The sequence below is a fragment of the Suricata suricatta genome, chromosome 8, assembly GCF_006229205.1.
Source record: "Suricata suricatta isolate VVHF042 chromosome 8, meerkat_22Aug2017_6uvM2_HiC, whole genome shotgun sequence".
In the NCBI taxonomy this organism is placed as follows: domain Eukaryota; kingdom Metazoa; phylum Chordata; class Mammalia; order Carnivora; family Herpestidae; genus Suricata; species Suricata suricatta.
The window spans coordinates 85,548,536-85,563,828 of NC_043707.1; the positions used below are offsets into that span (position 1 = coordinate 85,548,536).

Here is a 15,293-nt window from a genome sequence, read left to right on the forward strand (position 1 = left end):
GTGTCCTAATTTTCTCTCTGTATTACTTTACTACTTTAAAGCAGACAAATTCTTAAACCCTAAAAAATTGACATTTTTAGTTCAAAAAACATTAATCTTGGAAAAATGAGCAAGAAAATAGGTATAAAGGTTAGGAGCAGGAATCACTGGGAATACTGGGAAAGAACCTCTGCTAATTAAAAAAAAAATACATTATACAATATCATAATACTTTTTATTTAATGACAGAAAAAGACTGCTTTATAACCACCCATTCATCTTTTTTCAATAGAAAGGAAATAAACCAAAAAACAAAACTAATAGTAATTAAGATTTAAAAAATATATTTTCAATTAGTTCCTCAATTTTTCTTCACAGGAAAAACTAGCATGCAAAAGCCCTTTTAAAAGATGGAAATAATATTTTCCTTAAACTGGTGGACTGAAATTCTTTTGTATTGAAGGTAGAGAGAAATAGAAGACCTAACATTTGAATCAAATATTATCTACCTAGAGCAAGCTCACTGCTTTATGACTCAAAAGTAAAAAAGAAAAGCACGGTGAACATACAAAGAATATACAAATGAATTTTCTAAAATAAGCTACACTCTCTCCATCATAAAAAATTACCACACACAACTCAATAATAAAATATAATTCAAAGCCACAATTGAAACTATGAATAAAAATGGAAAATATGTACTGCCTTCAATGAAATAGTACAGAATGTTGTCTACTAACTTTTAAAAGTTGGTACTTATAGGCATAAATGGAAAACAAATGCAAAACTGCAAAATGAAATTTTTAAAGAAAACTGAAAGACAATGGGTAACGAACATCTGAAAAGTTGAATATTTAAAACATGGAGAGCCCCTGTCCTATATAATTTTGCTCTCAATTCTGATCATTTAAAATAACTTACTGATGGGGAGCCTGGGTGGCTTAGTCAGTTAACTGTCTGACTCTTGATTTTGGCTCAGGTCATGATCTCATAGATAGTGAGATCGAGCCCCACATCAAGCTCAGTGCTGACAATGTGGAGCCTGCTTGGGATTCTCCCTGGCCCCCTTGAACCCCCCGCCCCCGCTCTCTTTCTCAAAAGAAATAAATAAAAACTTAAAAAAAATAACTTATAACTGATAGAGGAAGGAACAAACGTAGAAAACAATTTGAGTAATAAGTATATGAGAATGTAAAAAATTCAAATCAGAAAACATTTAATAAACAATATATGTTAGGTTCAACAATTCCAATCAATAATGACAGTGTTAAAAAGTGAAATGCTCTCTGAATAAATAACATTACCAGAAAATAGCAGTTCTCACTGATTAGGCAATATTCTGAAAGATAAACAATACTAACTCATGATAGGTTACATCTAAATAAATCTCTTAATTTACACAAAAAGAAACTTCCTAGAAATGTCTGCAAAGCAAATTCACTTTGTTCTAGTTGGTAATATTTTTTAAACAAAAGTGCTTAAACATTTTGCAGAAATTTATGCCATTTTTCTTTACTACAGTTTCTCTTTTGCCTCAATAAATCCATCTTATCTAGGTACCTTTTAGCCTGGAAAAAAAAAATCTTAAATGTAGCAATGTTCACAAAAGTAATATGGACATGTCTGAAATGTCTTATTAAATTTTAATGGCAAAGACACGCCACTCTATTATACTTTGGTAATAGTTTACTGTCTATAATGAAACATAACAGCCGTTTTGGCTGATGTAATTTTTAAATATCGTTTATTCATTTATTTTGAGAGGGAGAGAGAGAGAGATTGCACGCATGAGAGCGAGTGTGTGCCAGCAGGGGAGGGGTAGGAGAAAAGGAGAGACAATTTTAAGGAGGCTCTACGCTCAACACAGAGCCAGATGCCGGGCTCGATCCCACAAAACATGAAATCAGGACCTAAGCAGAAAGCAGGAGTCAGACGCTTAAGCAATTGAGCCACTCAGGCACCCCTGGGTGATGTAATTCTTCGGCTTCTATGTTGTTTGTTTCTTCACTTTCTTTTTTCATTTGGCAGAGAAGATAAGAATCATTTTTTTTTTCATTTGGCAAAGAAAATAGACGAGCAAAACTTTCCATTGCCCTATTAAGATGAATATAATAAATTGCAGCTAGGTAAATTCTGTTTCAAAAGGTAGCTATGCAGTAGACTCCTCCTGCTGCACAGGAGACATCCATTTCCTATTGTTTTAAAATCCATTTTTTTAACAGTAAATACTTTGGCTGAAATGCTCAAGTTGAAAAAGGATCGAGCTTTTGTTGTTTATATGCATTTTTCCTAAAGTAATACAATTAATATATAGTGCTAAGTCCCATGAATATAAATATTACATATGTATATGTGTATGTAAAACTATATTCTCTCATAAAGAAGCTCAATTTAATTTGATAAGCTTTCCGTTTCTATCAGTTTGAGATAAAACACGTAACTTTTCTGTGTAAGGTAATAATATTCACCCTCACTTGCTTAATCTGAACTTGGTACACAGGTCCAATATACAGTGTACTATAGATGTGTACTAGTAAATGTTTACATCTGTCAGTTTATACCTATTGAAGTTTACCACAAGTATATGGTCACTGGGACTTTTCAGAATTACTTTGCCATTCAACAAAATTATGCCTTTCTTATAAAAACTGCAGCAATGCTTACTATAATTAAATGTCAATAATGAAATATTTAACTTCATGTAGAAGCACAGTAAATGAAAATATTATACCTTGTCCATTATTTAAAAAAAACCATGGAACTAAAAAGAATCTATGGTAGGGGGGCAGGTGGTTACTGTAAACTTTTATACTTGAGCAATTCATCCTCCAAACATAGGCCGTTAAATCCTACAAAAAAGTGTTTTCTCTAATATAAAAAGCCTCCTTTAAAACATAACTGAAGTGTTCCTTAAAATGGTTCTAGGATAAAGGTGTTGAAAATGAGGAAATAAAAGCCACTAGGCAAATCATAATGATTAACAAGAAAGATTTTGGAGAGAGAACTAGGTTCACATTCTTGGCCATACTACTTACAGAAACTTGTGACCTCCAGCAAGTTTATTAATCCCTTTTAGCCTATGTCAATATCTTCACCTACAAAAAAGGTTATTGTGCTAAATAGAGATAGCAAAGGAGATATTATTAGCACTGCGCCTGGCACTTAGTAAGGTGACAATCATCCTTACTGTCAAGATAAACTTGGGCTGCGTAGGAGGCTCATTACAATCCTTGCATTAGAACCCACTCTTCTTCCTTGGTAGTGTAACTAACGGTACGGAGATGTTATGTACTTTCAGTGTACAGGGCTCCAAAGAACTAAGAAGAACAAAAAGTGCGAGAGGGTTAAAAACTGAATTTTACAGGTAGCAAGAACCTGGACTTAGGCAAAAACTCTGCTGCAGAATTTGTCAGTGGGCCGTCATCGTACCTTTCAAATATCCTACCGATCTGCAGCTGAGTTGATGGAGGGTTTGGAGATTTCCCGGTATACGCTCTTTATAACAAAATCACTTCAAGCAAAAGAAAAGTCAAGCACCCCGCACAGGACTTAAAATGATAAGTTTCTAATTATTTGCTGAATGAATCAATACATGTGTACATTTCAGACAGAAACTATCCAGGAAAATCGACTTATTGAACAAAATGTTCATCTTCTATCCTGGAGTCCCTTTCCTCACCAAGCGCTCAATATTCAAAGCTCTATCTTCACTTAATTATTAAAAAAAGAATGAGATAGGAATTATCCCTAAATTCATGAAAAAGGAGTAGGCTTTACAAACGGTCAAATAAACCGCCTAAAGTTGGTTACATAGCTGGTAAGCCACAGAAGCAGCTCAATTCCAACTCACATCTCTTGAGCTTCAAAGTCCAAGCTGTTTTCAATATACTAAAGTTTGCGCCTCCGCTTATCTCCGTAAACTGTCCAGGAGAGACAACATTTATCATCGAGCTTTCTTTTTTCTTCTCTGATGACAGCCCTTCCATTTCACTCTACCTCTTACGCTGGGCTATAAACTAAATACAACAACAGGCGCACGAATTCTAGGAATCGGGGTATACGCGCGAAGAACCGAAATATGTTTTATTTTCTACGCCAGGCAGATGTCCGGCGCCACCACTACAAACGACATATACAGGCTAGGGTCCAGAGCGGCCGCAGACCGCGCCCAGGTCTCAAGTTTTGGTCAAGGCCCACGTTCAGGCCCGGCGAGGAGGGAAGGTTATCCTTCCCCGACACTCTTGCCAAGGCGGGAGCACAGCAGAGTAGGCTGGAGTCGTAGGAACACTACAAACAATAAAGCCCGAAGTCCCTCTTCAGCCCGTTAAGCGCACTTACTTGAGCGAAGTAACTCCAAGACACAAGGCCGGCACCGGCAACGGGAAGGGCTCCTCTACCCTCCAGCCCAGGCGCTGGCGGTGACGACATCGGGGCCGCGCCGGCGAGAGCTAAGGCCCAGCTCAAGGCCTCGAGCACAGCGCGCCGAGCGCGCTCTCGCCAGCGGCGGGGTGACACGCCGGCGCCACCATTAGGCGTCACGCGCGGGGCTCTGCTTCTGGACTTAGGGTTTGAACATGTCGCGCCTGAAGGGAGTGGCCGAGCGGGATCCCCGAGTGGGTTTCAGAGCAGAGAGGAGAGACTGCGGTGCCTCCGTACCCCAGGGGCTTTTAAAGGCAGCGAGGAAGAGCGGCCAGTTAAACCTGTCGGGTCGGAATCTCAGTGAAGGTAAGATCCGGAGGTACCACCCGATTGTGCTTTAGAAAGCACTTGCCCCTGCCCGATTCCCTTTCCTTGGCCTGCTTTTGGCCATTGTCACAGCCTCCTAGCCAGGACCCCCAGGCTCTAATTCATGCACTCATCACATTGCCTCTGGGCCGGTCAGTCCCGGTCGGTTCCTACTTTCCCTCAAGGAGTAGTGAGCGTGTTTCCTAAATCGAGGATCAAGATAGATGCCACTCAAAGTGAATTCGGAACCATCCAGAAAAACCAATAAAGATCAACAAGCACATTTCTGGATACCAGGAATGAATAATAGACAAATGCTCTTTTTATTGTCTGTTGTGGAAAGGAGGCACTGGGAAGCGGGGAGAGAGAATATGGCATTCTTACTGTAATGTTTTTCTCTTTTATTCAGATTTTAGGCTATCCGAGATTGAAACCTTCCATTTACCATCTAATGATTGCTTTTTTATTGTGCCATGTCTAGAGCAGAACAAAACTTACTGAACGAAGGAAAGGATAGATGACATAAAATCTCTGCTCTCTCTGGAAAAGCTTTCAATCCGTGGAACAGAAATATTTTAAAACTACAGATATATATGCACATTTGCTTTTCTTAGAGCCTGGAACATTTTCCCTGAAACCTGACTAGGGCTTACTCTGCTCAGAGGGTATACCTCTCAGAGGCCCTTCCTAACTACCCTGTCTATAAATTCCATTGCTAACACTCTGTTTACTTGTTCTGTTTTTTAAAATAACAGTTATCACTGTCCATTTATACTATGTATTTGTTTATAGTCTTTCCTGACTTCTTACTAGAATGTTAGTTTCGTGAAGTCGGGGAGCTTTTTTATTCGTTATTACTAACACCCAAAATACTACTTGGTACATGATAGATTCTTAGTAAATATTTGTGGAAGGAATAAGTAAATGAATGAATATTTCCAAATACTAAGCAGTATACTGGAATATACTTTTTGATTGGACCCAAATGATTTTGTCTAGTAAAGTTTAAGGGAGCAAATGAATTTTGGCTCTTAACTCCATGATGACATGACCATTTAGGTTATCACGGCGTAAGCAGAACCTAACATGATAACTGGCATATATTAGGTACCCGATAAATTATGCTGAATAAGTGGATGTATCGTATTTCATGAGGGAGAAAACTATAACATGGTATTTGTAGCTTATATTGCAAAAAGAAATCCTTGTTACCCTAATGTAGAAGGTGTTTAGCTGTAGCCTTCAACTTCTCTTACCATTCAATCTTTGCCATGCAAACCACTGTAATTCTGAACTATGTAAAAGCCCCTTATGGGGCCATGCTCTTTATCTCCATATCTTTGCTCATGTAACTTTGAGATGCTTAATCTAACTGTGCCTTATTTTCTCATTTATAATGTGTTTGTGATAACGGGACCTACTGAGGTTTAAATGAGATAATACATAAAAAGTAGCTGGTACTAAAAAGTACACAGTAAAAATGATTATCATTGTTATTGCTATTGCTGTTAACATTGTAATAACTTTCTAAATGCTTTCCTGGATTTCTTTAAATCTCACCCTCCAAATCAGTGTCATTACTAAGGTATCCTTTTAAAAGGATTTATCTTTGGCAAATGCATAATGTCATGGATCCACCATTACAGTATCATATAGAATAGTTTTAGTGCCCTAAAAATCCTCTAATCTCTTCCTGTACATTCCTTATCCTGCTTCCGCTGGAAGCCTGGCAACCACCAGTCTTCCTGTTCCTATAGTTTTGCCTTTCCTAAAATGTCATATAATTGGAATCATACAGTATGTAGCTTTTTCAGATTGGCTCTTTTCACTAAGCAATATGCATTTAAGTTTCCTCCATGTCCTATTGTGGCTTAGTAACTCATTTGTTTTTATTTCTGGATAATATTCTATGGTAATTTGTCCATTTGCTATTTGAAGGACAACTTTGTTGCTTCCAGTTATTGGCAGTTTTGAATGAAGTTGCAATTTGTGTTCAGGTTTTTGGGTGGATGTTAATTTTCAACTAATTGGGTAGTAACCTAGGAGCGCCATTGCTAGGTCACATAGTAACACTGTGCTAAGCTTTGTAGGCAATTGTCAGACACTCTTCCAGAGTACATGTACCATTTTGCATTCCCTCCAACAATGAATGAAAGTTCCTGTTTTCCACATCCTTGGCACAATTTCGTATTATCAGGTTTTCGGAGTTTAGCCATTCCCAATAAATGTGTAGTACTGTCTCAACATTTTAGATATGATGTGAAACACTTTTTCATAGCTTATTTGCCATCTTTATATCTTCTTTGGTGAGACGCCTGTTCAGATCTTTTGTTTGTTTTTTTTAAGTTTATTTATTTATTTTGAGAGAGACAAAGACAGAGTGAGTGGGGGAGGGCATAGAGAGGGAGAGAGAATCCCAAGCAGGCTCCACCCCATCAGCACAGAGCTTAATACTGGGCTCAAACTCAAGAGCTGTGATATCATGACATGAGCCGAAACCAAGAGTTAGACACTTAACTGACTGAGCCACCCAGGCACCCCGTTCATTTTTTATCTTTTTTTTAAATTTTTTATTTTTAAATTTTTAATGTTTATTTGGGGGTGGGGGGTAAGGGGCAGAGAAAGAGGGAGGAGAATCAGAAGCAGGCTCCAGGCTCTGAGCTGTCAGCACAGAGCCTGATGCAGGGCTCAAACCCAAGAACTGTGAGATCATGACCTGAGCCAAAGTTGGACACTTAACCAACTGAGTGACCCAGGCGCCCCAACCCCTGTTCATTTTTTAATTGTTTTCTTATTGTTGAGCATGGTTGTCCTTTATTTGTCTTTTCATGCTACATTTCTCTGTTCAGTAACTCAGGGTTCAGTGAATAAGTGATACATAGAAGAAGGCCCATGACCTGTTAGGATTTTTTTAAGTTTGATAATTATATGAAGTGTAGATAAAAGGAACATAAGTGTTTCTTTTTTTTTTTTTTTTTTTTTTTACAAAGCAATTGCAGGAAAATGTTTACTACTCTTTTCTAATAAACTTTTACTAACTGGTCTCTTTTACTGGCCTACACATTGTTATACTTTTAAAAAATATACTAATTTTTTAAAAAATGTCTTCTTTTTATCTCCAATAAATTATCTCCAAATGTTATTACCTAAAATTGTGACTTATGTTCGAAGCGACTATCAAACAGAGCTTCTTTCAGATTATTATTACTATGTGTGAGATATGGGATTTTTTATATGACAGATATGAGATAATATGAAAGTATTTGAATGCTACCGGGAGTTACAGACAGATACTTATCCAAATTGCATTTGTTATATATCTCTTATGTATGTTTCCTCCAGATATTGTGCTGAAAAAGTGAATAGACACTTTAGATAATTTATAGTCATATAAGCACTTTGATGTTTTATTTAAATTTGTTTATTAAAAATTGCACTTGCACTCCAGGTCTTTCTTCCCTCATTTATGCAGTAAGACAAAGCTTTTGTAATGTCCATTATTTCTACATTAGAAAAATAGAACCTAGCCTTTAATTTTGATGTATATAACTAAAAGCAGCGAACAGTCTGTTTGTTCTTTCTCTTAGACGGTGGTGACCTTGAATTGGTTCTCAGTGGAAGCTCTGGGAGCAATGAGATACTTTATTACCCTGAGGGGGTGCTAACCGACCCCCAGGACAGATTAATTTTTATCTGTAACTGAAATCTTAGTACTCCTGAGGGGTTTTAGTACCCTTTCTTTTTAGAGGCTACAGTTCTTTTATAGAAATACCCATTTATTATTTCCTTCTTTATAAAAGCATTGTATCTATGATAGAAAAAGTACTATCTATAGAAAGCATAAAAAGTGAAGATAACCATTGAGGGTTAATCACTGTTGATTTTTTGAAGGTTTTTCTTCTATAGTTTTCTGTGTGAATATGATGTATAATTTGCCTTTTAACGTTAATTTATTTTTAATGAATTAAGAATTGTGCTGAGTCCTGCTTTTCTGACTTTTGTTTGTACATTTTTTGGTGTCACTTGAAAAATCTGATGATTTTTAATGACTGTAATATTTCATCTTATGACTACTATAATATACTTGGACATCTGAATATTATTGGCAGTTTTAAAGTTATTATTCTTGAGTGTCAGTTTTATAACTTACTGTCAAAGGTATGCCTAAACAAAATAACTGTTAATAGCCAACTTCAAAGAAGAATATTAGAAATATTCAGGAAATTTTAAATGATTGCTTTTTTTTTTTCTGAGCAAGTACACAGAAATATATCTTTGTTTGGCGTAGTATAGATATTGCAGCTTTTTCATAGGACCAGATAAAATAAAGATGGAGTTGAAAAAGAGGTATTCATTGTTGCCTTGTGGTTGCCTGCCATTGGTGGAACAATAGTATAGAAAATGTTTTTGTCTGATTCATCAAAAACTCAATGAAAGAGAAAGGTGCCAGACTTTGGAACAAAAGAATGCTGTAAATTTTAAAGGAAACCACATTATTGATCTGACATTAAAATTGCTAAGTGGATAATTTATTAAACAAACCAATTACATTTGTTTTGAAAACCATATCATTTGATAGGGAATTATGGGTATAAGGCCATCCTTCCTTACCTTTCAGAGAACAGTTTGTTTAGTTTCCATTTGTGGAATTAAGTAAATACGTCTAGGACCTCTAGGCCTCAAGATGCCATGTCATCTGTTATAAGATAGTGAGAATTTGCCTTTACAGAATTTACTGTAATATTCTAAACAACTAATAAGAGTTAACCAAAGTATCAGATTTTAATAACAAATAATTCCAGAAAGAAACTATATTTCCAGTTGAGCAGATGATTAAAACAAGCTAATTCTTGAACACTTCTTAGAAATAAAAGCAAAAGGAAAGTGGTTTAATTTGTATATGATGGCAGAATCTTGAGGTAAACATTTAATTTTTATTTTAATTATTTTTTTTAATGTTTTATTTTATTTTTGATACAGGGAGAGACAGAGCATGAGAGGGGGAGAGGCAGAGAGAGAAGGAGACACAGAACCAGAAGCAGGCTCCAGGCTCTGAGCTAGCTGTCAGCACAGAGCCTGACGCGGGGCTCGAACCCACGAATGTGAGATCTGACCTGAGCCGAAGCCGGAGACTCAACCGACTGAGCCACCCAGGCGCCCCTTTAATTATTTTTTTAATTAAAATTTTTTTTTAAATTTATTTTTGAGAGAGAGACAGCATGAGCAGGGGAGGATCAGAGAGAGAGGGAGACACAGAATCCAAAGACAGGCTCTAGGCTCTGAGCTAGCTGTCAGCACAGAGCCTAATATGGGGCTCGAACCCACAAACCCTGAGATCATGACCTGAGCCGAAGTTGGACGCTAAACTGACTGAACCACTCAGGTGCCCCAACATTTAATTTTTAGCATATTGAAATCCAGGGAAGTCTGATTGTTTAGATTATAAAACAAGGAACTAGATAGTTAATTAAAAGTCCCAATCCTATTTCTTAATCTGTTAAAATAATTTGAAACTTTAGTGTCTCAATCTCTTGAGATGTGTATTTCAAGTTATTGTCAGTGCCAAAATTTGTTTAATAAATTAGGGAAAACTTAAATTTATCTCTATATTAATGTCATGTTCACTCACTTGCATTTTAGTGTTTTCTGGAGTAGGAGAGTTTAGTGAATGCCATCTGTCATATTGTCACAGGAAAAAAAGTGATCAGGAAGAATGGAATTACAGTTTCAGTGAGGCTTGTTTTCACTGTAAAACTGAATGTACTCTCAAGTTAAAGTAATAAATCAAGTATATTTTTCTCTTAAAATGATTGGTTAAAATGTTTTCTTTTTCGTATGTTAAACATTGTTTCAGTTTTTCTTATAGTATCCTGCTGGACTTCAAGAGCACCATTCTTTTCATGTATTCTAACACAACAAGGACTCAGGTGCTCTAATGCGCAAAGATGTATCTCTCTGCATCAACCTCAAACTGCAATGAGTTAATGCCTTCTATATAACTATTTAATTTTATTCTGGGGTGTATGTGTGCATGAGTGTATTTTTTTCTTATTAAATTTTAAAGATAGTGTGAATGTGACACAATATTGTAGATTGTCGATATGGGACTCTTCAATATAATGAGGCCATTGGTTGTCATGAATAAACTACTGTGGAGAACTTTGGAATGTTTATCAATGAGCTTTCCCTGATCTTTTACATAGTGCTGGATTTACTGGTTTATTCTTTTTAATGCTCGTAATTTTTTTTAAATGCTCATAATTAGCTAGACAATTTAGTGAATGGCATTTGTACAATAATCTGTTATTAAAATGTTATTCTGCACCTAGCAAAAGCCTTTTTGTGCTACTGTTGTTGCATCCTAGCATTTAAATTATGGTGGGGGCCCTCTCATTTAATCAACAAGGAAATTGGTAACCAGAGATATTAGATAAGATATTAATTGGTAATCAGTTGGATTAGTTGCACAGTTTAAACCAAGCCTTAGTTCCCTGACTCTTTGGTCAGAGATACACCCATTATGTCCTACTGTGTATCATAGTTTAATATATTTACAGCCTTTTAGAAGATGGAATCTACGTAGACTAGGATATAGACTATGATTAATGGGAATGATTATTGTTTTCTACTTAAGGAAATACCATATACAGTGGGTGATCTTTAGGAAACTGTTCAAAACGGTCAAAAAAATATCTTTAAATCTCATGATTTGTTGCTCCTATAGTTTGCTGGCTACACATTCTTTTATCCTTCCATGTAAAAACCATTTTAAAGATGCTTTTTAATTTCTTCTCTGTTTCTTCCCTTATTCACTTCTAAGTATCTTCCCAATATTACATAGTTCTCTACCATCTGTAGTCCCCATTTCTATAATGAACTATTGTTAAGTGGAAGAAAGAGTAGTATGCCAAAAAACATGTAAAGAAGTCTTTTCTCAGCCTTTGTTAAGGGCATCCTGTTCAGTGTCGAAACCTTAGTCGCATATGGCTATTTAAATTTTAATTAATCAAAGTTAAATAAAGTTAAAAATCATATTCTACAGTCACATCAGCCACATTTTAGTAAGTGTTCAATAGCTGCTTCAGTTAGTGGCTACCATATAGTGCAGCATATGGGAAATTTTCATCATTGAGAAAGTTGTATTGAGTAGTGCTGTTTAAGGCACTTATTATCTGAGAGAAATTGTGTGTGTGTGTGTGTGTGTGTGTGTGTGTGTGTGTCTGTAATATGCCAGTGTGTATACATGTATGTGTATTTATACATGTATATCTCAATTTGTTTATTCATCACTTGATATATATATACATAAATGAATAAATGTATATATAAATAAGATTACCTTGATATATTATGTCATCTGTATTTTTATTTTGCATTAACTTTATTGAAGTATAATTTACAAACAATGTATGCATCCATTTTAAGTGTATCATTCAATGGGTTTTGACATACACACACACACACACACACACACACACACAATTGTGTAATAATGACCACAATCAAAATATAGAAAAATTTCAACATTCAGAAATTCCCTTTTAAGACCGTTTTCTGTCTGTCAGTCCCTACTGCTAGTTCTTTACAATCAATGATCTGCTTTTTGTCAATATAGATTAGCTTCTTCTAGAATTTTATTTACATACAGTTATGCATTTGCAATTTTAATTTGTTTTGCTTTAGGCTTCTCTTAGTATGTTTTCTGAGGTTCATCCATGTTGTTTATATCAGTACTTATTTCTTATTGATGAGTAATAGTCTATTGTGTGGATATACCTCAATTTGTTTATCCATTCACCTGTTGATATACATGTGAGTTACTTCTAGTTTTTTTTTTTTAAGTTTATTTATTAAGAGAGAGCGCTAGTGAGAGAGCAGGGGAGGGGCAGAGAGAGTGAGGGAGAGAGAGAACCCCAAGCACTGAGGTGAAGAGCCTGATCAGGGACTCGAACTCATGGACCATGAGATCACGACCTAAGCCGGAATCAAGAGTCAGTTGCCAACCGAACCACCCAGGTGCCCCGAGTTGCTTGTAGTTTTTGGCCATTATGACTAAAACTGCCATGAGCTTTCAAATACAGTCTTTGTGTAGACATTCATTGTCATTCCTGTTGAGTTACATACCTGAGAGTAGATTTTGTGGACATACAGTGATAAATGTACATTTAACTGTTTAAGAATTTACCAAGGTGTTTGCTCCTAGTAACAGGAGAAATTCAGTTGCTCCCCATCATTACCAGCACTTTGTATTATCAGCCTTTTTAACATTAGTCATTCTTGTGATTATGTTGTAGTATGTCCTTATGGTGTTATTTACATTTTCTTGATGCTTCATGTTGAGTATCTTTCAACTGCTCATTAGCCATTTGTGTATCTGTGAAGTATTCATATTTTTTGTCTATTTTTAAATTGAACTATTTGTTTTAAGTTATGAGACCTTTTCTAACTTGGAGATACAAGCACTTCTCAGCTATTTATCTCTATTGATATCTATTACATCTTCCTGGTCTGAGGATTAATGATTTCTTTAGAAAAATATAAGGTTTTAATTTTTATTCAGTCTAACTTACCTTTTTTTCCCTTTTCTTTTGGATTTTATGCTTTGTCTGCACTAAGAAATTTTCTCTATCCAAAGGCAATGAAGATTTTCTCCTCTGCTTTGTTTTTGGAATTTTTATAGTTTCAAATGTAGTATTTAAATCTATGATCTATTTTGAGTTAATTTTAGAGTGTGTCACAAGGTAAACTTGACATTAATTTTTTGTCCATATGAATTTACAGTTCCCGTGTGATTTGTTGCAAAGACTGCTTCTTTCTCATTAAATAGGCACCTTTATTGAAAATCAGTTGATAATATACTATTGTGTAGGATTTTCCTTAACTCTTTTTTTCTATTGATTTATATGTCCTTATGCTAATACCACACTGTCTTGACAAGCTTTATGGTAAGACTTGAAATCGAGTACTGTTAAGTTCTGTAACTTTATTCTGTTTCAAAAATGATTTAACTTATTTTACTTCTTTTGCATTTTGATAATACATTTTAGAATCAGCTTTTTAATTTCCATAGAAATACCTTCTTAGATTTTGAACAGGATTATGCTGAAGCTGTAAGTCACCTTGGAGAGAGGTGACATCTTAATAATTAATTATGTAATATGGCATATTTCTCTACTTATCTAAACCTTCTCTAAGTTTTCATACATACCATAAGACTTGCAGATATTTGTGTGCTGAACCCTGAATATTTCATTGTTTTTAATGGTGTGTCTTATAAGTCTTTAAGCATTTAGAAAATATTTGTGTATGTTGATTGCTAATACATGGAAACACAGTTAATTTTTGTATATTAACCTTGAATACTGTGTACTTTCTAAACTCATTACATACAATTTTTTTATGCTTTTTTATTTATTTTTGAGAGACAGAGAGAGACAGTGCAAGCAGGGGAGGGTCAGAGAGAGAGGGAGATATAGAATCTGAAGCAGACTTCAGGCTCTGAGCTAGCTGTCAGCACAGAGCCTGATGCGGGGCTCGAACCCACAAACCGCAAGATCATGATCTGAGCCGAAGTCAGATGCTTAACCGACTGAGCCACCTAGATGCCCCACATATAATTTTTTTAATAGATTCCTTAGGATTTTCTGCATAAATGATCATGTTGTCTCTTAAAGAGACGGTTTTATTTTTCCTTTTCAATATGAATGTCTTTTATTTCTTTCCTTTGTTCTATTGCACTGGTCATGACCCATAGTAAAATTCTGTAGTAGTGAGAATGTGCTTCCTTGCCTTAAAGCACTAAGGGAAAGCACTTAGTCTTTCACCATTGTGTATGAAGTCAGGTTTCATAGAAACCTTTTATGAGGTTGAAGAAATTCCCATCAATACTTTGTTTCTTGAGAGTTTTTATCATGTTGATTTTGTCATGCTTTTTTTTGGATTTCTTTTTCTTTTTCCGCATAATATTTTATTGTCAAATTGTTTTCCATATAACACCCAGTGCTCTTCCCCTTAAGTGCCCTCCACCATCACCACCACCTCTTTCCCCCCTCCCCCTTCCCCTTCAAGTCTCAGTTCATTTTCAGCATTCAATAGTCTCTCAAGTTTTGCATCCCTCTCTCTCCCCAACTCTCTCTCCCTCCTCCTCTCCCCCTGGCTCTCCATTAGGTCTCTCTTGTTTTCCTGCTAGACCTGTGAGTGCAAACATATGGTTTCTGTCCTTCTCTACCTGGCTTATTTCCCTTAGCATGACACCCTCGAGGTCCATCCACTTTCCTACAAATGGCCATATGTCATTCCCTCTCATTGCCATGTAGTACTCCATCGTGTACATATACCACATCTTCTTGATCCACTCATCAGGTGATGGACATTTAGGCTCATTCCATGTTTTGGCTATTCCAAACAAATCTTTCTAATAAAGATAGGCCTAACAGGTAAGTTCATAAGAGGAGACTAATACATATTATATATATATTTTAAAATCTATATATTAAAAAACACCTTTATTAGGAATCGTCAGAAATGACTCTAGTACCATCTTCCTACATCCACTCATCAATGGAGAAAAACCATATCATAAGAAAAGC

General features: G+C 35.8%; 2 protein-coding genes across 4 annotated transcripts in view; one reads left to right on the forward strand and one right to left on the reverse strand.

Annotated features, from left to right (window-relative positions):
- SRSF11 (serine and arginine rich splicing factor 11) overlaps positions 1–4,402 on the reverse strand; it is a 43,601-nt gene extending 39,199 nt beyond the window's left edge. For both annotated transcript variants that reach the window (XM_029948238.1, XM_029948239.1), the window contains exon 1: positions 4,318–4,402. The gene's annotated coding sequence lies outside the window, so the exon portion shown is untranslated. The remainder of the gene's footprint in view (positions 1–4,317) is intronic.
- An 88-nt stretch (positions 4,403–4,490) lies between these two features.
- Positions 4,491–15,293, forward strand: part of LRRC40 (leucine rich repeat containing 40) — a 50,758-nt gene continuing 39,955 nt past the window's right edge. For both annotated transcript variants that reach the window (XM_029948919.1, XM_029948920.1), the window contains exon 1: positions 4,491–4,704. In XM_029948919.1, the coding sequence (XP_029804779.1) occupies positions 4,554–4,704 (151 nt within the window). In that variant the 5' untranslated portion in view covers positions 4,491–4,553. The remainder of the gene's footprint in view (positions 4,705–15,293) is intronic.